General features: G+C 53.3%; 1 protein-coding gene across 1 annotated transcript; it reads left to right on the top strand.

Moving 5' to 3' along the window:
- Positions 1–1,728: 1,728 nt before the first annotated feature.
- RAB11B (RAB11B, member RAS oncogene family) lies at positions 1,729–21,066 on the top strand. The gene is made up of 5 exons (XM_054396322.1): positions 1,729–1,768; positions 8,630–8,825; positions 10,950–11,143; positions 13,562–13,642; positions 20,921–21,066. The coding sequence occupies exons 1-5, from the start codon at positions 1,729–1,731 to the stop codon at positions 21,064–21,066; spliced, it is 657 nt and encodes a 218-aa protein (XP_054252297.1).
- The last annotated feature ends 824 nt before the right edge of the window (positions 21,067–21,890 follow it).

The raw sequence follows: 21,890 nt of genomic DNA, 5'->3' as shown, positions 1-21,890 counted from the left end.
CCCATGCTGTACATGAGCATCAAAATCACAAAGAAAAGGTGAAAAGAAAGATTTCTTCCTGCTTCTTCTTCTTCAGCAGCCACTGTCTGTCAGACAGAGCAACTGGCCAAAGCCATTGCCAGGCTGCAGTCAGCATCTCCCCCAGACTCCCCTTCTGTGGATTTTGGGCTTTCCTTCCCAGATGTGTGACGGAGGTGCCTAGATGGCTTCCCAGCACCACACTGGGGCTGCAATGCCTTTGCAGCTTGCTGTTTCTTGCTCCATTTTCAGAGCCTGGTCCATAAAAAGAGCAATTTTCACTGAGCAGGAGCTGGCCACCCCCACCTGCAGGCCAGCAGGTTTGTCTGGGTGCTGCCTCTTCGTGCACAGTTATTAGCATTTGCATTTGGGAAATGGGACCCCTTAGGAACCATGATCCCATCTACCCAGGGCATTCAGATGGCTAATGGAAGGCAGGGGCAGCCCAAAGGGTCAAGCCACCATCTGCCCCTGCCTCAACCCCACTTATGCACTGAGCATCCCCCAAGGCCAGCAAGAGTAAATCCAAAGCCATCTTCTTCCTCCCCACTGTCTCAGCCTTGCTCCAGTGTGATGCTGCAGACCTACTAATCCTTTAGTCAGCTAAAGATTCCTTCAGGGAAAGTAGGGCAGCAGCAGCTGAGCTGTGATGAGCACAGCTTAGGAAGGCAGGGATCTGTTTGAGGAGCAGGGAGAGCTCCCTAGCACATCACAGGCAGCGAGGGGAGGGAGCCATCAGCCACCCTGGCAGGGTCTGTGGCAACCACACATCAAATGTGTTCAACCAGCAGCTGTTGCACTGGCACATACACTGTGACTGCTGGCGTGGAGGTCCCCAAAGCAGCAGGGACACCTGTGGGCCCCAAAGCGATGAGGACACACCTGGGCCCCAAAGCACTAGGGCTGTGCTCGCAGGATGCGCTGCAGCTCTGCCACTGGGAAGGCGAGAGGCGTCCTGCTCGGGGCCAAGGCAGCCGCCGGCGCTTCTCGGGTGCGGAATGGCCCTGTGCTCTATCACGGACTTGGTCAGGAAATCGCCTCAAGCCGAGCCAGGACATGAAAAAACGGAAATGTTTTCCTAGAACAAGTTGTGTCACCGCGCGGGGCCGTTTTTGCCGGAGCAGCTTCTTCAGTTGGTGCTCAGCACAGGGAGACCCTGCGGGTCAGGATGTGACCCAGCCCGGAGTGAGCCGGTGTGCGGGGTTCTGACCCGCGGCCGAGCATCGCCTGGGGAGAGTTTGCGGTGGGCTTGGGGTGGTTTTAGGGACACCTCCCCCCCGTAGGTCCCCGCCCCTCGGCCCTGGTGCTGTGCTGACACCGGGCAGGACCCTGCCACCGCCTCCGGCTCGGGCTCGGGCTCGGGCTCCGGCTCCGATCCCACCCCGTCCCTCGCGTCCCGCCCCGGCCGCGACCCCCGACCCCGCCCATCCACAAACACCGCCCCCTCCGGCCCCGCCCCGTCTCTCGGGGTCCCGGCTCAGGCACTCAAGTACCGCCCCTCCCCAGCTGCCCTTCTTCGATTGGGTGGCGTTCCCCGCCAGTCAGAGGAGCGCCCGTCGTCTATTGGGTGTTACTGATGGGCCTGGCGCGCCGCCCGCCTCCTGCGGGCTCTGGCGGCCGCTGATAGGCGTCGGCGGGAGCGGCCCCCCCCCCCCTCCGGCTGGGCCGCGGTCGGTGCCTGGCAGCCAGAGGGTCGGCGCCGCCATCGCCATGGGCACCCGCGACGACGAGTACGATTATCTCTTCAAAGGTACTGCTCCGCGCCGCGTCGGGGCGGCCGTAACCCTCGGCGGGTCCACGGCGGCGCTGGGCCCGACCAGCCCCGCCAGGCCGCGCTGCCCCGAGTCCGGGGCGGCCGCCGCGGCCTTTGTGCGCCGGGCGGCCTTGCGGGCAGCGCATGCCGCCCCCGGCCGCGACAGGGCCCGGCCAGGCTTGGCGCCGGCCGGGGCCGCTGCCGTGCTGCGGCGGGGGAGAGCGGGAGAGCTTCGCAGGCCTTCCCCGCCCCGACGCGGCGGGGGCTGCGCGCTGCCGGCCGGGCGGGTGTGAGCCCCGAGGGTGGATCCCGGGCCGGCCGGGGCGAGCGAGAGGTGCGGGGCTTGAGCCGGGGGGCTGGACGGGAGGTGGGCTTCGAGCTGGGGCTGTCCCCGGCGATGGTGCCGTTGGTGTGGGAGGGTCGGTGTCGAGCCGGAGCTGGGGAAACTTGGGCTTCACTGGAGAGCTCCTTCGCAGGCGGCGGGCGGAGCGCTGGGCACTGACGCCTGGGGTTATCTTTGTGTTACTGTCTCCAGATTTATGACGTTTTGGGTTGTACGAAGGAAGGGGTAATTGCTGGGTGGGTAATTGCTGGGTGCTGCTCCTCCTGTGCTGGTTCAGGTGAGGTTTGTTGCTGTTGGTGTGTGAAGGCTGCTGGAGGTCGGTGCCCTGCATGTGCCAAGATGTCTGGGCAGGCTTTCTCCCCACAGCTCTGCCTTTGAGGCCTAAGGGATAGCGCAGATAGGTGTAAAACATTCACCTTTTTGTTTATCTGTTTTATGCTTTGTCTCCTGCAGTAGCATGCCTGAAACCCTTAGACTCAGCCAAAGGGTTCACCCTTAGAAAAGGTGAAGTTAAGGTTCCTGTCCATGGGTGCTCGGAAGGTCCTGGAGGGGTGTGGGTGCCTGCTTGCTGCCATGGAAACATCCCAGGAGTTTGATGTTGGCATGTGCTGTATGTTCCTGAGCCCCAGCAACGGCAGCAGTGGTCCACATGTGCTTGTTGAAGAGGTTTCTGCTGGAAACCCTTTATGGCTGTGTGCGCCTGTTTGGTGCATTTGTTTTACAATCTTCACTGTGGTGAAGCCCTTTATGTTTTCTCTGCCTATAAAGCAGAAGCCTAGCCTCCAAAAATATGCTGAACCGTGTGGGTCTAAACTAGTTTCCTTCTGAAGTCATTCTGCTGCCTATTTCCCAAGTGATTGAATAGCCAGGAACTTGAAAGCCTAAAAATTGTCTTTCCTTTTTTTTCTTTCTGTGCATAGTCAGGCAGGCACAACTGCATTCATCTTTAGGAGTCCTCACAGCACTTTGAAATGTGTTGTTAATTGTACCTGGGGTGAAGCTTTACCCACAGCTCTTTGGTCAGGAGCTGTGCTGTTCTGTAGGTGCTGCAGAAGAGCTTAGCAGACTTAGTAGCACTTAATGACATGGGGGAGAGAATTGTCCTTTTCTGGGTGGCCTTTGGGTAGGGGCAGTTGTGTGGATGTTTTATTTCTTTGAAATTCAACACAAAAAAAAAAAACAAAAACCTTCCCTATCTCTCATCTTTCCCTTCCTTCCCTCTAGGTTTCCTGTCCCTTCTAGGGACAAGCCAAGAATTAGTGAAGGTAAATGGGATTAAGTTAGATGAGGTCTCCACTGTAGGACCAACTCCCCTTCCTTTCCCATCTGCCTCCTTCATTTAAACCCCAAGGAGAATTGTGGTAGTGGAAAGAAGTAATGTCCAGAGGTTTGATTGTCTTCTGGTTTAGCCCTTTTTAGACACATAGATGGCTTTGGAACTCTCTCCTGTCAGGGACATGCAGTGGTTGGAGGCAGAGTTAATGGTGGAGGAGGGCTCCAGTCTGGGTAAGAGAATTTTTAGCAAGGTTAAGGTTTAACCACTTCCATGACCACCTCTTTTCAAAGGAAATATGGTTGGACTCTGAGTTTAGCTTTTATAGCTGCACTTGTTGAAGAAATTTGCCTCCTTGCATTGCAGCACTGTTGGGATGACTCCAGTGAGATGAGTTGCTTGCAAGTCACCGTTGTTACTTTTTTGTATAGTGGAAGGTCTGGAACCACTTGTACAGGAACTCCTCTCCTTTAGTCTGGGTTCCATTAATTAGCTTCAGGAGGTTTCAAAGGCAAAGAGGCTCTGTTTAGCATTTGTCTTTCATGTGAGTTTCTGTCTGTTGTTTGAGGTGTGAGCTAATGGCCAAGAAGTTTGTAGCAGCAGCTCCTGTGTGCAGCTGGGTCACTGTTCTGGGGTTCCCTCCCATTGGTGTTCCCATCAGCTTTTGCTTCAGGCCTGACCATTTCAATGGGGCTGCAGGAGGGCTGAGCATCATTGGCTTATCAGGTCCAGCACACAGCAGGCAAAGACTAATTTAAGGTTTAGTGGCACTCTGGGCATGTGAGTGTGGTCATAGTCAAAGCTGCTGTGCCTCTTTATCTTTATTCCCAATTTCCCTTCCTCTGCGAGCATCCCCACAGTCAGAGCTGCTTCTTTTATTGATCACAACAGAATGTTGTTTGTTAACAAAATGCCTGAGCCAACCTTTGGGGAACAGGCTGAATGCTGTGTGCAGAGCTGTGCAGAACAACAAGGCTGTGAGGACCTTGTGGATGTATTTCAGTGATGTCACCGAGCAAAGACAGCGGTTCTGGGCTCTGGGCCCAATTCCTTCTGTAGCTGGGAAGACTAAAAAGCAGGAACTTAGAATCATAGAACTGTCAGGGTTGGAAAGGACCTCAAGGATCATCTGGTTCCAACCTCCCTGCCATGGGCAGGGACACCTCACACCAGATCAGGGTGCCCAGAGCCACCTCCAGCCTGGCCTTAAAACCTCCAGGGATGAGGCTTCCACCACCTCCCTGGGCAACCTCTTTCAGTGTCTCAACACCCTAGTGGGGAAGAATTTCTGATCCAATCTGAATCTACCCATTTCTAGTTTTGTTCCATGCCTCCCAGTCCTATCACTCCCTGACACTCTAAAAAGTTCCTTCCCATCTTTCTTGTAGCCCCCGCCAGATACTGCAAGACCACAATAAGGTCTTGTCAGGAGGAGTTTGGAATGGGTTGGATCTGGAGCTGGATTTGCGAGCTTTTAGCAGTTGTTAAAACATTAGAAGCCTTGCACCTGTGAAAATGATCTCCACTTTCCCTCTCCCCTCACAAAGCTTAGCCTTTTATCAGTGTTTGTTTTAAAAATCACATTTGAGGCTGGGCAGATGTCTGCTGGCTCATGAAAAAGGAAGGAAAAAACACCCATAGGGGGGAAAAAAGAGAGCTTTCTTTTTACCTTTGTGGGAATTCAGGCTGCTCTGATTAGAGCTTAAGCCTAACAAAGGCTGTGCTTACTAAACCCAAGTGCATGTCAGATTAGTCAGCAATATCTGGCACCCTTATGTGTTTAATATTCATAATGAACTCTGCTAGAGGGAAACTTCATCTTCTTGATTGTTCTGGAAAGAAGAATATATTCTTTAGATTATTAAGCTGGTCTGTGTGAAATTCTGCTAGGACCTGGAGCTTTTGTTTCTCTCACCAGCAATGCGTTGCTCTGGATTTCTGCCTTTTGCTTGCTTTAAACCACTGACCCCAAGGTGGGAAGCAGGTGCCCAGGTGGTAGGGTTGGGCTCTGCCTGGGCTGTAGGTCTGTGCTGAGATTCAAAGTGCTGATGGTGGCTGAGGGCTGGAGCAGCTCACCTGTGGGGCCAGGCTGGGAGAGTTGGGGATGCTCAGCCTGGAGAAGAGAAGGCTCCAGGGAGACCTTAGAGCAGCCTTCCAGTACCTGAAGGGGTTCCAGGAGAGCTGGGGAGGAACTTTGGACAAGGGCTGGGAGTGCCAGAATGAGGGACAATGGCTTTGAGCTGGGAGAGGGGAGATTGAGAGTGGAGAGGAGGAAGAAATTCTTGAGAGTGAGGGTGGGGAGAGACTGGCACAGGTTGCCCAGGGAGGCTGTGGCTGTCCCCTCCCTGGAAGTGTTGAAGGCCAGGCTGGATGAGGCCTTGAGCAAGCTGGGCTGGTGGGAGGTGTCCCTGCCCATGGCAGGGGCTTGGAACTGGATGATCTTGAAGGTCCCTTCAAACCCAACCCAATCTAGGATTCCATGATTTTGCTGCTGACAGATGAGTCCTATGGGGAGCAGTAATCCACAACCTGGCACAGCTTGGTGGAGGAGGGAAAGTCAGGGAAGGCCAAAGGAACCATACCACAATTCAGGGTGTTACTGTGGCACCAAGTGTGGCTTGCCTGTGTCCTTCCAGCCATCTGGTGATGCTTGGTGCTGGTTACTGGTTCAGGTCACTTCCTAGTTAAATCCAGGGCATCCTTCCATTACCACTGTGGCCCTAAAGGCTGTTCAGGGAGTGATTGTGATTCTGCTGAGATGTGTTCAGGGAGCATTCAGGCTCTGAGATGTGCTTTGGAACTTTCTTTCCTACTCTGTCAAGACTTCTGCATGTGAAGAGCTGTCGCTGCCTGGTGGCCTGTTCCCAAATTTGGGATGTTTTCCAAGATGGAAAAATTTAGTCCAGAACCTTCAAGGTATCTTCTTGCTCAGTTCCCATAGAAAACGAAAGTTTGTGATTCCTGTTGGCATGTGGATTTTCAGTTTTTGCATCTTTCTCCTGTGCTCCCTTAATGGGGAAGATGGAATATGAAAAAGGATCACTTGTGTAAGGCAGAGAGGACATTGTTTACTGAGGTGGGATCTGGCTCTCTTCCTTTGTTACTTCTGCATGCTGCAACTTCTCAAAAACCCTCTTGCCAGCTGTGCTAGAAGGTGGAGCAACCTGCTAAAGAGGAGCCAGATTGCAGCAGGGGCAAGAAACCAGCTAAAGCCTTCCTGAATTCTCTTCCAGTGGCAGATGGAGTTAATGGCCTGAGAGCCTTTTGCATGGCTTGTGCACAGAGCTGCTCAGTTCCAAATGCCAGAGGAGAGGAGGTGGCTGGAACCTGGAGAGATGTCTGTGCCCTCTCCAGCTGCAGATTCTCAGGAAGCTACCTCCCTCCAGACACATTGGGGAGCTTCCCAGTTTTCCCAAGCTGGTCTGGTTTGTGTGGAGGGTGTATTGACCTCCTTCTGGCTGTGGTCAGGGCTTTGCTGTGAGGCACAGGGGTGCTCCAGGCCAGCAGAGCACTGGGCAACCTTCAGCCTGTTCTTGGAACACCTCATGGAATTAGTGCTGGAAACCTCTTTGTCTGGCAAAGAGAGCCAAGAGTGCCACAGCTGGAACTTGCAATCAAATCTTTTTCACCTCTCTGTTCTCTCCTCCCGCCTGGCCGCGCTGGGGCTGTTTGGCAGCGCAGGCAGAGGCTGCGAGGAGCTGATTGAAGCTGTCCCGGGCGGGGAGCTGTGGCTCGGTGCCGCCATCCGCTGGCTGCCCCTTGCTGCCGCTGTTTTCTCGGGGATGTTCAGCTGTGCTAGCACAATTGTCTGTCTGTCCGTGCTGTCAGCAGGCTGAGATGCTGGGCAGCCTTCAGCAATTTCCCTATGCAGCCCGGGAGCTGAGGAGCAGAGGCGACAGCCCCAGTTCGGGGGTGTGCTGGCCGGAGTGGGGAGGTGAGGGAGCTGCGGGCGGGGCAGAACAAAGCTGTGGTAACACCGAGGGCCGGCCCTTGGCTCTGGGGGGAGGTCGGTGAGCTCGTCCCGGCAGTGTGAGGAGCGCAGGCATCAGGAATGCTTTCTGCCCACATCTGGTGTTGTGTAGGAAAAACAGCAGGAACTGAATCGAGTCAGGAAATAGTCCCCAGGCTGAAAAAGCCTCTCCGAGGCTGCCTTCTGCTCCAGCCAGGATGCTGTTAACTTGAATACCAAAGTCCTGCAGGATGCAGTGTGTGCAGAGAGCAAGGGAACACCTCGGTTCCTTCAGTCTTGTTTCTCTTTCAGTATGGCTTACCCTAGTCAGCTCTGCCTGGATTTAAGGAAGGATGCTGGCTGCACAGTGAGGATCCAGCGCAGAGCCGTTGGGAGAGGCTGAGACGGTCTGGGGGAGAGCTGCTCCAGCAGGGCTGGGTGTGCAGCAGCCTGTTGGAGCAGGAACAGCAGAGGTGTGCCTGGGATCAGCTGAGAGCTTCAGCCCCTAGGCAGGAGAAACTCACTCCTCCAGGATGTTCCTTCCAGCAGAGCTGGGGCTGTGTGCTGGCCAACCCTCTGCACTGACATTCTGCTGTTAGCATGGCAACACCTCCTGTGCAGGCAGAGATTTTCAGCTCATCTGTTACTTGTACAATCTACTCAGAACTCCTCTGGTTGGCTGAAGTTCTGCCTTGCTTTCTGTCTTTGTAGTATCAGATGTCTCCTACTTGCCCTTTTTTTTTGGGGGGGGGGGCAAACATATTTATTAATTACATTATTGAAACAAACCATCCTGTATGACCCCAGCAGGGACTGCAAACAATTCTTTACTTGCTGGGTTGGTTGGTTTGGGTTTGTTTTGAAGCAGCACAGTGTAGGTTTGTGCTGCACACAGACACTTTGGCAGCAGGCGGGGATCCTGTGGCCATGTGTCTCTTAAAATCAGAGTTGCAATTTTGCTCTGTAGAAGGTCAGGTGTGCCGGGACATCTACTAACCTCTAGTTACTGGTGGTGTTTGGAGCCTCCAAGGCCATGTTTGGCTCCTTATAATCACTGCAGCAATTCCCCATTTCCCTCTCTGATGAACTGAGCAGCTGGCAGCACCAAGAAGGCTTGGGGCTGTTTTGGGGCTGGGGAAGCAAGCTGTGAGTAGTGAAGTCTGAGGGGTTGTCACTGGGACCTTCTCCTGTGTTTCTCTGGCTGTGCAGCTCCTGGGTCCTGCCTGCAAGGCAGCACAGCAGCCAAGGAGCAGCACAGCCTGCTGGAGGTGCTGATTGTTGCTTCTCTTTCAGTTGTGTTGATTGGAGACTCTGGAGTTGGGAAGAGTAATCTCCTGTCACGTTTCACACGCAATGAGTTCAACCTGGAGAGTAAGAGCACCATTGGGGTGGAGTTTGCCACCAGAAGCATCCAGGTGGATGGGAAGACGATAAAGGCCCAGATCTGGGACACTGCAGGCCAGGAGCGGTACAGAGCCATCACCTCCGCGTGAGTACTGGGCCCCTGCTCGCAGCTCCGACCGGGCCAGGGCAGTCCATGGCTGGAGGAGCACCACTGGGGCAGTGGCAAAACCATTGTGGCAACCTTCAGAGTAGATCCAAGCCTGTAGATAGTAAAGACTTCTGTATTCCTTGACATTAGAGGGTGGAAGGGACCTCCAGAGATTGAGTCCAACTCCCTGCCCAAGCAGGATCATATAATGAAAATAATTTTTAGATTCTGATTATACTGATATAGAAAACCCCCAACAGCTTAAATCTAAAGTGTGGGAAATGCTGTTTGAGGTTTGTGATTTGGGTTTCTTACCTGCCCTTGACATGCTCTCTGTATCACCTAGGGTGAGCATCACTTCTGGTAGAAGCTGGGTGCTGTCTGGCATCAAGCTCTGGTCTGGATGTGGTAGCTTAGCTTAGTGGCAGTGGCTGCAAGTCCTCATTCTCCCCTCAGTCTTGAAAGGGAGGGGGTTTTAGGACAGCCCTCAGCCACAAACTCCCTTGAGATTTCAGTGGCTTTGAATTAGTCACAGCCCCAAGAATTAGGTCCAGGGGCGGTGCTGAATAAACCAGAGAGTGGGAAAGACAACTGTGACAGTGCTGACTCTGCAGCATCAGGCACATCCCTGCTCAGAACAGAGGTGCTGAGAAGCTCTCATGTAGGGCACCTTGTGAATCCAGCTGCCTTGGGGGGTGTCTGTTCCTGTGCAGGTAGTAGGCAAAAGTATCTTTTGGAGGGGACAAAAGAAAGCTGTTGGCAGGGTTAGGTATCCAGGGTCTTGACCAGGAGTTTGCAGTGTTCTGGTGTTAGAGAGGAATCTGTTTGTAAGGGCACAGATTTGAGTCCTGCAGAGACTGAGCCATTTGTGTTGGACTCAAAGGGAATGATTTTCATTGAGGTGAATTCAAGTGAAGCAGAATAGGTGGGAGAACAGAGCACGGAGCCCAGAGGGAATAATCTGCAGGGGAGGAGTGCAAAGCCCAGGTACTGCAGGTGATGTCAGTGGTGATTGGAAGCTGCACTTTTTCCACAAGTGTTAGTCTGTTTTCCATGGAGTTTTGGTGACCCATGGCTTTTGCAGCAATGGAGCAACTGTAGCAGAAAACCTGCTGGCTGAGTCTGCACCAGCAACAGAGCTGGCTGGTGAGAACCAGGCCCCTCTGCACCTGTGACCCTGCCTCTCCTCTCTGTGCTGGCACAGGCTCTTGGCTGGCATGTGGCTGAGCTTGCTAAACCAGCAGAGCGCCAAGTAGCAGCCAGGACTGAAGGGGTTGTGCTGACCTGGTGCCCTGCATCAGTTCAGCAATGTGTCAGTGGAAGAGAGGAGAAATGGCAAGGATGGTGTGGAGGAGATGTCGATGTTACAGAATTCCTGTTAGAGATTGGCTTCTGCTTCCATCTGGACATAAGAAAAAGCTTCCACTGAGGGTGGCAAAAACACTGGAATGGGCTGCACAGAGGTTGGCACTTCTCTGGACACTTTCCAGCCCCATCTGGATGTGTTCCTGGGTGACCTGCTCTGGAGGCCCCTGCTCTGGCAGGGGGATTGGACTGGATGGTCTCTGGAGGTCCCTTCCAACCCCTAATATTCTGTGATTCTAATGACATCAGCACAGCTTTCCTCAAAGCAGAAGGATGTTTTTATCTTGGTAGCAGTAAGCAGTGTGGAGGTGCCAGGCGTGCTGGGGTAGCTTGGGCAGAGCTGGTCCAGCTCAGAGCCCCAGAGCTGCTGCAGGCAGTGGAACATCTCCCTGTGAGGCCAGGCTGAGGGAGCTGAGGCTTGGAGCAGAGGAGCCTGAGGGCTGCCCTCATGGCTGGGGATAAAGACATGCAGGGCTGGAGCCAGGCTCTGCTCAGGGATGTTCAAGGACAGCACAAGGGGCACTGGGGGCAAGCAGGAGCAGAGGAGGTGCCACAGGAACAGAAGGGAAAACTTTGTCCCTGTGAGGGTGCTGGAGGCCTGGAGCAGGCTGCCCAGAGAGGTTGTGGAGCCTCCTGCTCTGGAGGTATTCAAAACCCACCTGGATGTGTTTCTGTGCGCCCTGCCCTGGCAGGGGCTTGGGCTGGATGATCTCCAGAGGTCCCTTCCAACCCCACCCGTTCTGTGTTGTGCCTCAGGTACTACCGTGGTGCTGTTGGGGCTCTGCTGGTCTATGACATTGCCAAGCACCTCACCTACGAGAACGTGGAGCGCTGGCTGAAGGAGCTGCGGGACCATGCCGACAACAACATCGTCATCATGCTGGTGGGCAACAAGAGCGACCTGCGCCACCTGCGCGCCGTGCCCACCGACGAGGCTCGGGCATTCGCAGGTGGGTGGGCAGCAGGGGCACAGCCTGGGCATTCGCAGGTGGGTGGGCAGCAGGGGCACAGCCTGGGCATTCGCTGGTGGGTGGGTGGCAGCGCCTGGGGGGTGCTGCTGCCTGTGCTTGCTGCTGCTGGTGCCGGCTGTAACCACACTGCTGGTGCCTGGCACAGAGCTTTCACCTCAGGTTTTGGTTTTGACTTTAAAAAAGGCATTTCAGATTTGGTTTCAAATGCAGTTATGGTGGGGGGGTGTGGCTGGCTCTGGTGTGGGGGGGTGTGGCTGGGTTGGGGAGGGGTGGGGGTCAGTGGGGTGTGGCTGGATCTGGTGGGTTGTTTGGGTTGGGTTTTTATGGTCCTAGTGGTAGGAGATGTTCTTGAAGCAGTGTCCTTGAGCTGCCTGATAGCTGAAGATGAAACACTTCGTGTAGCAAGGCTGGAAACAGTAAGCAGCATGCAGAGGAGAAAATGTCAGTGTAGATGATTCCAGCACAAGATGTCCTTCTGTCCTTCCTCCCTTCCTAGCCTGGTCTCACTGACTGCACATCAGTGTGGACAGCTGCAGATGAGCAGTGACCCTTCCTTAGCAGGTGCAGCTTCTGCTGCGCATCCTTCTGTCACAGAACCACAGAATCTTGGTGGTTGGAAGAGACCTCAAAGATCATGGAGTCCATAATTGGTGGTTGACCTACCACCACCATGGTCAGCAATTCTGTCCCCAAGTGCCATGTCTGTGCCATCTGGTTTCATTTAAATGCAGTGATCATCAGGCTTGGAGGTTGTCAGTGGCTGGGAGATGCCAAGTGGGTTCTGTGAGCTGCTGCCACTGCATTAATTCTGTCTCTTGCCTTGCAGAGTGCTGCTCAGATTCTCCTTTGCCTTACAGGCCCTAGGGACTTGCAGCTTGCTTCTGTGTGGCTGTCAAGCTTGGAGCTGGAATTTAAATGTGCAGACTTGAAAATCTTTTTAGGACTTGCTTAAACTTCTTCCTTGACTCTTCTCTGCTGAGACCACACCTCCAATCCTGCCTCCAGTTATGGTGTCCCCAGCATAAGGAGGACACAGAGCTGGTGGAAGAGGCCACAAAGGTGATCCAAGGGCTGGAGCAGCTCTGCTATGAGGACAGCCTGAGGGATCTGGGGGTGTTCAGCCTGGAGAAGAGAATACTCCAGGGGGACCTCAGAGGTGCCTTCCAATGCCTGAAGGAAGGCTGCAGAGAGACTTTTCCTGAGGGTGTCTGCGACAGGCCAAGGGAGAATGGTTTGAAGCTGAGGCAGAGCAGGGTTAGGCTGGAGCTTAGGAAGAAGTTCTTCAGTACCAGGGTGGTGAGACTGCCACAGGCTGCCCAGGGAGGCTGTGGATGCCTCCTGCCTGAGAGTGTTCAGGGCCAAGCTGGATGAGGCCTTGAGCAGCTGAGTCCAGTTGAGAGGTGTCCCTGCCCATGGTGGGGAGTTTGCAGTAGATGAGCTCTGAGGTCCCTTCCAGCCTGAGCCGTTCTAGGGTTCCATGGTTCTGTGATTCTGGAGTTTGCCAGTAAGCAAATACCCTGTGCTGAGTAAAACCTCTTTGAATTGTCAGCTGAATGAGAAGTGAAGTCTGGGGCAGAGAAGTGAAGGTTGTGGAGTCTCCTTCACTGGAGACATTCAAAACCCACCTGGATGTGTTCCTGTGTGATGAGCTGTAGGTGGCCCTGCTCTGGCAGGGGGAGTTGGACTCTATCTTTTGAGGTCCCTTCCAACCTCTACCATTCTGTGAAGAGAAGCACTAGAAGGCAGCTGGCACCCTGCACACTGGCACTTGACTCAGCATCTTTTTGCCCCTGCCTGGCTCCTGGGGCTGTTCTAAGCAGGCAGTGATGGTTCAGGTGCTGCTGTTTCATCTCTGTGACTGAAATCTGCCTGTGTCTGGGCAGGTAGCACAGTGCCCTCCTGTCTGCCATGTTTGGGTGTTAAGCTTTGTTTTTAATCCAAAATGCTGACTCTCCTGCATAAGAAGCAGAGAGCAGCCAGGCTGTGGTACCAGGGGGCTGCTGTGACTTGGAGGTTGGCTCTGATTAGGAAAGTGGAATCTCTTTACCCCTGGGAGGAGAACTCCTGGTGCAGCCAACATGCCTCTGCCTGTGCTCCTGCTCAGGGTACTTCTAGGTGTGATGCAGATGAGGATGATGCTGTGCTGCCTGACTCAGCATGGGCTGCAGGGAGGATAATGTTGTCACACTCCTCCAAGGCAGGGGCTGGAGGTGACACTGCTGAAGAGCTGTAGCTCAACAGATGTTCACCAAATGGTTCCTGGAGTAACAGGAGGAAAAAAAAACCCAGACCTGTACCTGGTTGATGTGGCCTAAAAATAAAGGTGCAAACCTAAAAGTCAAGGTGAAATAAAGTGTGATTGAAGGTTTTAACTGAGCCATTTGTTATCTATTGCAGAAAAAAATAACTTATCTTTTATTGAAACTTCTGCTCTGGATTCAACAAACGTAGAAGAAGCCTTCAAGAACATCCTTACAGGTATGGCTTGGGCTGGGGTCAGAGCACTCCTGAGGTGCTGGGGCTCCTTCATGGGCACAACTTGCAGTTACCTGCAGTGTTTTGGAAATGAATATTGGGAGTATGTATTGTGAACATGGGGTAGTTTCCAAGCCTCCTAATCCTGCCTTTGTGTTCTACCTCCTACCCCACACATCCTGTCCAAGAACCTGGAGGTTTCTACTCTCTGATACTCCACAAATTCAAGCTGCTGCAGTAGCCCTGCTGTAAAGGCACTGCTAGTCCTGAGCCTACACAAAATCCAGGCAGTGAAGTGGGCAGTGAGAAGTGAAATGTCCCAGTGTGTCCTCCTGCAGCAGAACAGACTGGTGCATGGGTGCTGTCCAGCCTGCTGAGCTCCTCTTCTCCAGCTGATGGCAAGGGCTGGAGGTAGCTGGGCACCAGCAGCCCAGTTGTGTGCTGGCTGCCTCCTGGGAATGTCCCTGAAGAGTCCTGGGACTTGTCCAAGAGCTCAGGAGTGGCCTCAGGCCAAAGTGAGGCCAGGGCTTGTGATTTCTGCTGCCCAAGAACATTCCTCAGCACACAGAACTGCTGGAGATGTGGCTGCTGAGAGCAGTGTTCAGCTGCAGCTTCAGGCTTGTGTGGCTCATGCAGCAGGTGGACTGCTTGCAGTCTGAGGTATTCCAGACAATAGGACTCAACTGCTTGGCTTTTTACCTCTTCCAGACTAGGGCTTAGAATTCCCATTCCTTAAGATGGAGCTGTTGCCTGCCTGTATTTCCCTGACCCTGGATCATGGAGCTCCCTACTGCATGTGAGGCCTGGGGTTCACCACTAAAGCTTTGTTACTGCAGGTGCCCCAGCAACTTCTTCCTGCACTGAGCCATGACCAAAGCACTTCTGTTAGTAGCCCACAGGGATTTCCAGCTGGTGCTGTGCAGATCTGAGATGAGTGCTCACTGGGCTCTCTGGGAGAGTGCAAAGCATCTCAGGGTGTTAGGGGTTGGAAGGGACCTCTGGAGGTCTTCCAGTCCAATTCCCTGCCAGAGCAGGACCCTAGAATCCAGCACAGGTCACACAGGAACACATCCAGACAGGGCTAGAAAGTCTGCAGAGGAGGAGACTCCACAACCTCTCTGGGCAGCCTGCTCCAGGGCTCTGAGACCCTCACAGTAAAGAAGTTCCTCCTCATGTTGAGGTGGAACCTCCTGTGCTGCAGTTTCCATCCATTGTCCCTTGTCCTATCCCAGGGCACAGGTGAGCAGAGCCTGTCCCTGTCCCTTCCTTCCTGACCCCTAGCCCTCAGCCATTGACAGACATTGATCAGATCCCCTCTGTGTCTTCTCCTCTCCAGACTAACCACCCCCAGGGCTCTCAGCCTCTCCTCACCAGGCAGTGCTCCAGTCCCTTCTGCATCCTTGGAGCCCTTCCCTTGGACTCCCTCCTGACCTGGGGAGTCCAGAACTGGATGCAATATTCCAGGTGCAGCCTCACTAGGACAGAGTAGAGGGGGAGAAGATCCTCCCTTGATCTGCTGGCCACACTCTTGTGAATGCCCCCCAGGAGCCCATTGGCCTAGGCTAAATGCAGCACACGGGGGACCTGCTGCTCTCCTTTAAAGTGAGGCTGGCCAAGAAGTGTGAGTTGTGTGGTCATGAGGTAGGAGACAGAGGCAGGACAAGGCAGTGGTGATAGGTGCTGGGAGATGTAGATGTGTGTGCTGTAGATTTCTACAGGCAGTAGAAATGAGACTCACACAGAGCAAGAATCATAGAATGGCTTGGGCTGAAAGGGATCTCCAAAGGGCATCCAGTCCAACCCCCTGCAGTCAGCAGGGACATCCTCTGCTAGATCAGGTTGCCCAGAGACCCTCAGAGCAGGTGCTGCTCAGTTCTGTGGTGTTACTTGAAGTGGGGTAGGCAGCTTTGCCCAGACTTGGGATCTGACCTGATCCTACTCTGATTTTATTTAGACTTCCTCAACATAAGGAGGAACTTCTTCACTGTGAGGGTCTCAGAGCCCTGGAGCAGGCTGCCCAGAGAGGTTGTGGAGTCTCCTTCTCTGGAGACTTTCAAGCCCTGTCTGGATGTGTTCCTGTGTGACTTGTGCTGGATTCTATGGTCCTGCTCTGGCAGAGGGTTGGACATGAAGCTCTCCAGAGGTCCTTTCCCAGCCCTAACACCCTGTGATGTTGTGATTCAGCATGTCTGAGTGTGCCAGCTGTGTGCCTTAGCGCTTTGTGTCCCAGAGCATTGCTCTGGCACCAGGCTGAAGTGACTGCAGCTGGGTAGCTCTGTGCTGGCCCTGGGAAGCAGAGTCCTGGGCAGCACGGTGGTGTCACAACCAAGGGTGTCTGAAGGGAACCAGCAAGGGCCTGCAGGACTGCTGAACTGCAGCTACCAAACCCTGATGCACTTGGCCATCCCTGCTTCCAGAGGGTCTGTCTTCCAGATCTCAAAATACTGTTTGAGGCACCAGGGAAGCTGATGTTTCAAAGCAGAGCCTTCTGCTCTTAGGGTGAAGGAACTGCTCACTGGCAGAGAACCCTTACAGGTTGTGTCCACACAGGAAGGAGCTAGCAAACAGCTGCTGGGTTGGTGTCCTACCTCTGGCTGCCTCATGAGACCTGGATGATAGAATCATGGAATGGTTGGGGTTGGAAGGGACCTCCAGAGATTGAGTCCAGCCCTGCTGCCAGAGCAGGATCACCCAGGGCAGGTCACACAGGAAGACATCCAGGTAGGGCTTGAAAGTCTCCAGAGAAGGAGACTCCATAACCTCTCTGGGCAGCCTGCTCCAGGGCTCCAGCACCCTCACACCAAAGAAGTTTCTGTTTCCTGTTGAGTTCCAATTTGTATCCATTGCCCCTTGTCCTATCACAGGAAACCACTGAAAAGAGCCTGGCCCAGCCTGGCCTCTTCTTGTCCCCAGCCCTTCAGATATTTGTAAACATTCATAAGATCTTCTCTCAGCCTTCTCCAGACTAAGCAGCCCCAGGGGCTCTCAGCCTTTCCCCATCACACAGATTGTTCCAGGTCCTTTAGCATCCTCACAGCCTTTGCTGGACTCCCTCCAGCAGATCCCTGTCCCTCTTGAACTGGGGAGCCCAGAACTGGACACATTACTCCAGATGTGGTCTCAGCAGGGCAGAGTAGAAGGGGAGGAGAACCTCCCTTAACCTGCTGGCCACACTCTTCTGAATGCAGCCCAGAATCTCGTCTTAAAGAGGGGAAAACACCACAGAATGTGTCAGTTTGTGCTGTCTCTTGGAAAGCTCTTTGAGATCCACACCATGAATGGGAAAGGCTGGCAAGACCCAGTTCCTGACTAGTGCTTTCCATTGCTGCATTCTAGACTCAAACTCCATGGTCTCACCCTTGGGCACTGTTCAGTGAAAACTGTTCCTGATTTCCATGTTCCACAGCATCTCAGAATGAGCTTTTCCTCAGCTTTATTGTGACCAGATGTTGGTATCAGTTCAACAAGAAGAAGGTTTTTGATAATCAGGAGGTGTTTGGTGTACAGTGCTGATTGGGTGCTGAGCAAAGAATTGCCTCTGGATTATTGCTCATTGATGATTTGTGAGTGAGCCTAGGACTAGGACAAAGCTGAGTCCTAGTGTGGGGAGTTCTGGAAGGGAGGCTCCTGTGGTCTCCTTGGCAGAGGTGTGCAGGGAGAAGTGTTGGCATCATTAGGCCTGGTGCTGGCCAGCTCTGTTGGTACCAGAAATGTGTTGCAGTAAGAGGAGAATGACCAAGAAGAGGCAGGCAGGAGAGGGAGGGGGTAACCAGGCTGCCCCAGAGGGAGGGTAACCAGGCTGCTCCTCTAAGTAAAGAGCCTGGCAGAGCTGGGATGGGTTACGATTGCTGCCCTGGAAGACTTGTGTTAAGCTGTTAGGGCTACAGGTAAACCAGCTGGAGATTGTTGCTGCTGAGACAAAGCCATAGAGAAGACCATGGGGTGGGTGCCTGAGCTGGGACTGCCTCACCAAGGGCAGAGTTATCTCAGATCTGCTTCTCTCCATCATGCTTGGCTGGATCTGAGGCACCTTGCCTGGTGCTTTGAGATGGAATCCATCTTCGTGGAGCTGAGGAGCCTGAGGGCTGCCCTCACTGCTGGGGATAAAGCTGTGCAGGGCTGGAGCCAGGCTCTGCTCAGGGATGTCCAAGGACAGGCCAAGGGGCACTGGGGGCAAGCTGGAGCAGAGGAGGTGCCAGGGGAACAGAAGGGAAAACTTTGTCCCTGTGAGGGTGCTGGAGGCCTGGAGCAGGCTGCCCAGAGAGGCTGTGGAATCTCTTCTGGAGACTTTCCAAACCCACCTGGATGTGTTCCTGTGTGATCCTGCCCTGGCAGGGGGTTGGACTGGATGATCTCTGGAGGTTCCTTCCAGCTCCTAAGGTTCTGTGACTCTCTTTAGTGCTCTGAGGTAGTTCAGCAGTTGCCATCCATCCTGTCTTCCCTTGCAGTATTGTCCTGAGACTGACCCTGGGTGGAGAAGATGGCTCTAGGGAAAAGTCCTACACTCTCTGCCATAACAGATTCAGATCATCAGGGAGGCAGAGCTTGAGCTGAGGCCAGGCCTGAGCAAACTGAACTCAAAACATTGCCTTAGCAGCATCCTGGGCTCCCCAAGGTGTTGAGATTGAGCAGGGGTGTGGCTTGTAAGACTTGAGTAGTCCTGAAAAGGCTGCTCCTAAAGTGATCACCTGGGGGCCAGTCCTCCTTCTAAGGGAGGGGAAGAAGCCTGGGCAGGTGTGCAGTGTAAAGTAGGGAGCTGGGGAACTTGGTGGAGGGAAGAGGTTAGGAGCAGCAGGACAGGAGCTTGCTTAGTGGTCACCAGTTTGAGTGATCACTAAAGACTAGAGGGGGAAAAAATCAAGCAAAAAAACCCCCAAACCCCCCAAAACTAAAACACCAAACCAAAAAAGAAAACCAACCCCCAGATGGTGCCCCCAAGAAAAAAGGGCTTGGCAGTGCCTGTGAGCAGCTACTACTAAAATACTCCACTGAGCAGGGCAGAAAGGGACTGGGCCACTCTGTGCAGCTCTCCTCATCCCTTTCAGCACAGAGCTGGAGGTAGCCAATGGCAACCAGGCCAGCCTGGGGCTGAAGGTTTCCATTTTACACAGTGGAAATCTGTGCAGCCCAAACAAACAGAACCCAACCCCCCCAGAGTCCTCTCCCCACAGCTTTTAGTCCTTGCTGAAGGCTTTGGGTGGTGTTTGGAGGGCTGTGGCTGTAGGAATGTGACCATAATATTTACCACAGACTTCCAGGGAGGTGCTTCCCCTTTTCCTGTCTCACAATGAAGGGAAGTTGGTTTTTATAGTCAGTGAAATAAGTAATTTCCAAACCTTTCAGCTTCAGTTATTTATCACAGCAGCTGCTGTGGGTTGTCCCTGAAAGCTTTTCAACCTGGCAGCCTCTCGGCAGTGGTTATGGCTGTGTGGATCTCTGTGCTTTCAGGCTGAAATTAATTGGTGTCAAATAAATTAAATCTCTGCAGAAAAGCCTTTTTTGGATCAATATGGAGCTCTATGGAGCTGTATGGCTCTTTACTGTCATTTGTTGCAGAGAGGAGCAGGTTGAGGGAGCTGAGGTTGTTCAGCCTGGAAAAGAGAAGGCTCCAGGGAGGACTAAGAGCAGCTTCCCAGTACTTGAAGGGGCTACAAGAAGGCTGCAGAGGGACTGTTCCCAAAGGCCTCAGGGACAGGACCAGGGGCAAAGGCTTCAGACTAGAGCAGAGCAGATTGAGATTGGATGTGAGGAACAAGTTCTGCACCAGGAGGCTGCTGGAACACTGCAACAGGTTGCCCAGGGAGGTGTCTGAGGTCCCATCCCTGGAGATATTCAAGGTGAGGCTGGAGAGGGCTCTGGGCAACCTGATCTAGTGGAGGATGTCCCTGCTGAGTGCAGGGGGTTGGACTGGATGAGCTTTGGAGGTCCCTTCCAACCGAAACCATTCTGGGATTCTGTCACCCAGGAGCAGCAGTGTGGCAGAAGCTGAGGTGTGAAGGAGATGCCAGCAGTGCTGCTGTACTGTGAAGTCACCTTTTGAGGGGAGAGTGTCCAGATTGGTGCCCTTTTTTTTTAATGTTTCTGAGATGATCACTCCTGTTACTTTCTCATGTAAAAAGCCTTTTTAATAATACTCCTGTTTGTGGAGTCATAGAATCACAGCATTGTCAGAGCTGGAAGGGACCTCAAGGCTCATCCAGTTCCAACCCCCTGTCATGGGCAGGGACACCTCACACCAGAGCAGGTTGCCCAGAGCCACCTCCAGCCTGGCCTTAAAAACCTCCAGGAATGAGGCTTCCACCACCACCTCCCTGGGCAACCTGTGCCAATGTCTCACCACCCTCATAGGGAAGAATTTCTTCCTGACATCCAATCTGAGTCCACTTCTAGTTTTGCTCCATTCCCCCCAGTCCTATCACTCCCTGACACCCTCAAAAGTCCCTCCCCAGCTTTCTTGCAGCCTCTTTCAGATACTTGAAGGCCACAAGAATGTCTCCTTATCTAAAAAGGTGATGGGAAGTGCTGTTGTGGCAGACCTGAAGGAATCCTGATGTAATCACTTCTGCAGACAGCTGGAAGGCAGCCAGATGATGTAGAGGTGATTCTGCCACTTTGCTCTGGTGAGACCACACCTGCAGTGCTGTGTGCACGTTTTAAGCCCTCAGTATAGGAAGGGCCTGGACCTGATGGAGAGGGTCCAGAGAAGGTCATGAAAATGCTCGGGGGGTTGGAGCAGCTCTGCTATGGGGACAGGCTGAGGGAGCTGGGGGTGTTCAGCCTGGAGAAGAGAAGGATCCAGAGAGACCTTAGAACAGCCTTCCAGTACCTGAAGGGACTACAAGAAGGATGGAGAGAGACTGTTTGCAAAGCCCTGCAGGGACAGGACCAGGGGCAATGGCTTCAGACTAGAGCAGAGCAGATTTAGATTGGATGTGAGGAACAAGTTCTGCACCAGGAGGCTGCTGGAACACTGCAACAGGTTGCCCAGGGAGGTGTCTGAGGCTCCATCCCTGGAGATATTCAAGGTGAGGCTGGAGAGGGCTCTGGGCAACCTGCTCTAGTGGAGGATGTCCCTGCTGAGTGCAGGGGGTTGGACTGGATGAGCTTTGGAGGTGCCTTCCGGCCTGGACCATTACCTGCCGCAGCTGGCCAGGCTGCACTGCCCTTTCACAGCCCTCTTCTCGTGCTCGGGCTGTAGCCTGTTCTCTGCTGGCTTGCTGTGAGCGCTGCTGGCGGCAGTGTCCCTGGGCAGTGTCCCTCAGCAGCGCCCTCTCCCCGCAGAGATCTACCGCATCGTCTCGCAGAAGCAGATCGCCGACCGCTCGGCGCACGACGAGTCCCCGGGCAACAACGTGGTGGACATCAGCGTGCCCCCGACCACCGACGGACAGAAATCCAACAAACTCCAGTGCTGTCAGAACCTGTGACCTCCTCTGGATGGCTCCTGTGCCCTTCACTTTGTCTGTGCTTCATTTAGAAACTTGTGTGCACTTCTTATCTCCTGTGATTCAATGACTCCCTCCTCCCTCCCTTCCTCCCTTCCTTCCTCCCTTCCCCCCATTCTCATCTTAGAGCTTTAACTGTAGGGCTAACATCCATCCCCCTGCCTCTGAAATCCCCTTCCATGTGCTGACTTCTGGGCTTGAAAGTTTAGGCACTGATCTGCTGGACCTTGATTTGTGGTGGGGAACATCTGCTGCTGGATATTATCCCATGAAAGGCTCTCCTCAGATGGTTTGGCTTGGTGGGGTCTGTTCAGTTGAGTTGTTTGGTGGTGGGGGTTAGTTGTTGGGGTGTCTGTTGGGGTTTGTTTTGTTGTTTTTCTTGGGGGTTATTTTGATTTTTTGGGGGGGTTATTTTGTTGTTTTCCTTGGGGTTTATTTGTTGTTTTTTTCTGTTGGCATTTATTTGTTGGTGGGGGGTTTTGTTGGGGTTTATTTGGTGTTTTTTTTGTTGGGGTTTATTTGGTGTCTTTTTTGTTGGGGTTTATTTGGTGTTTTTTTTTGTTGGGGTTTATTTGGTGTTTTTTTTTTCCTTGGGGTTTATTTGGTGTTTTTTTTTCCTTGGGGTTTATTTTGGTGGTTTTTTTTTTTTCCCTTGGGGTTTATTTTGTTGGGTTTTTTTTCCTTGGGGTTTATTTTGGTGGTTTTTTTTTCCTTGGGGTTTATTTTGTTGGGTTTTTTTTCCTTGGGGTTTATTTTGGTGGGTTTTTTTTTTCCTTGGGGTTTATTTTGGTGGGTTTTTTTTTTCT

The sequence above is a fragment of the Indicator indicator genome, chromosome 36 (assembly GCF_027791375.1).
Source record: "Indicator indicator isolate 239-I01 chromosome 36, UM_Iind_1.1, whole genome shotgun sequence".
Taxonomy (NCBI): domain Eukaryota; kingdom Metazoa; phylum Chordata; class Aves; order Piciformes; family Indicatoridae; genus Indicator; species Indicator indicator.
The sequence above is the reverse complement of the archived record's forward strand: the minus strand, read 5'-3'. Positions and strand labels throughout refer to the sequence as shown.

Bases quoted from the DNA above. Each gene is read 5' to 3' on its own strand.
- RAB11B (XM_054396322.1), top strand. From the start codon at position 1,729: ATGGGCACCCGCGACGACGAGTACGATTATCTCTTCAAAG. The intron at 11,144-13,561 runs GTGGGTGGGCAG...TATCTATTGCAG, and splicing joins CGAGGCTCGGGCATTCGCAG to AAAAAAATAACTTATCTTTT. The intron at 13,643-20,920 runs GTATGGCTTGGG...CTCTCCCCGCAG, and splicing joins CTTCAAGAACATCCTTACAG to AGATCTACCGCATCGTCTCG.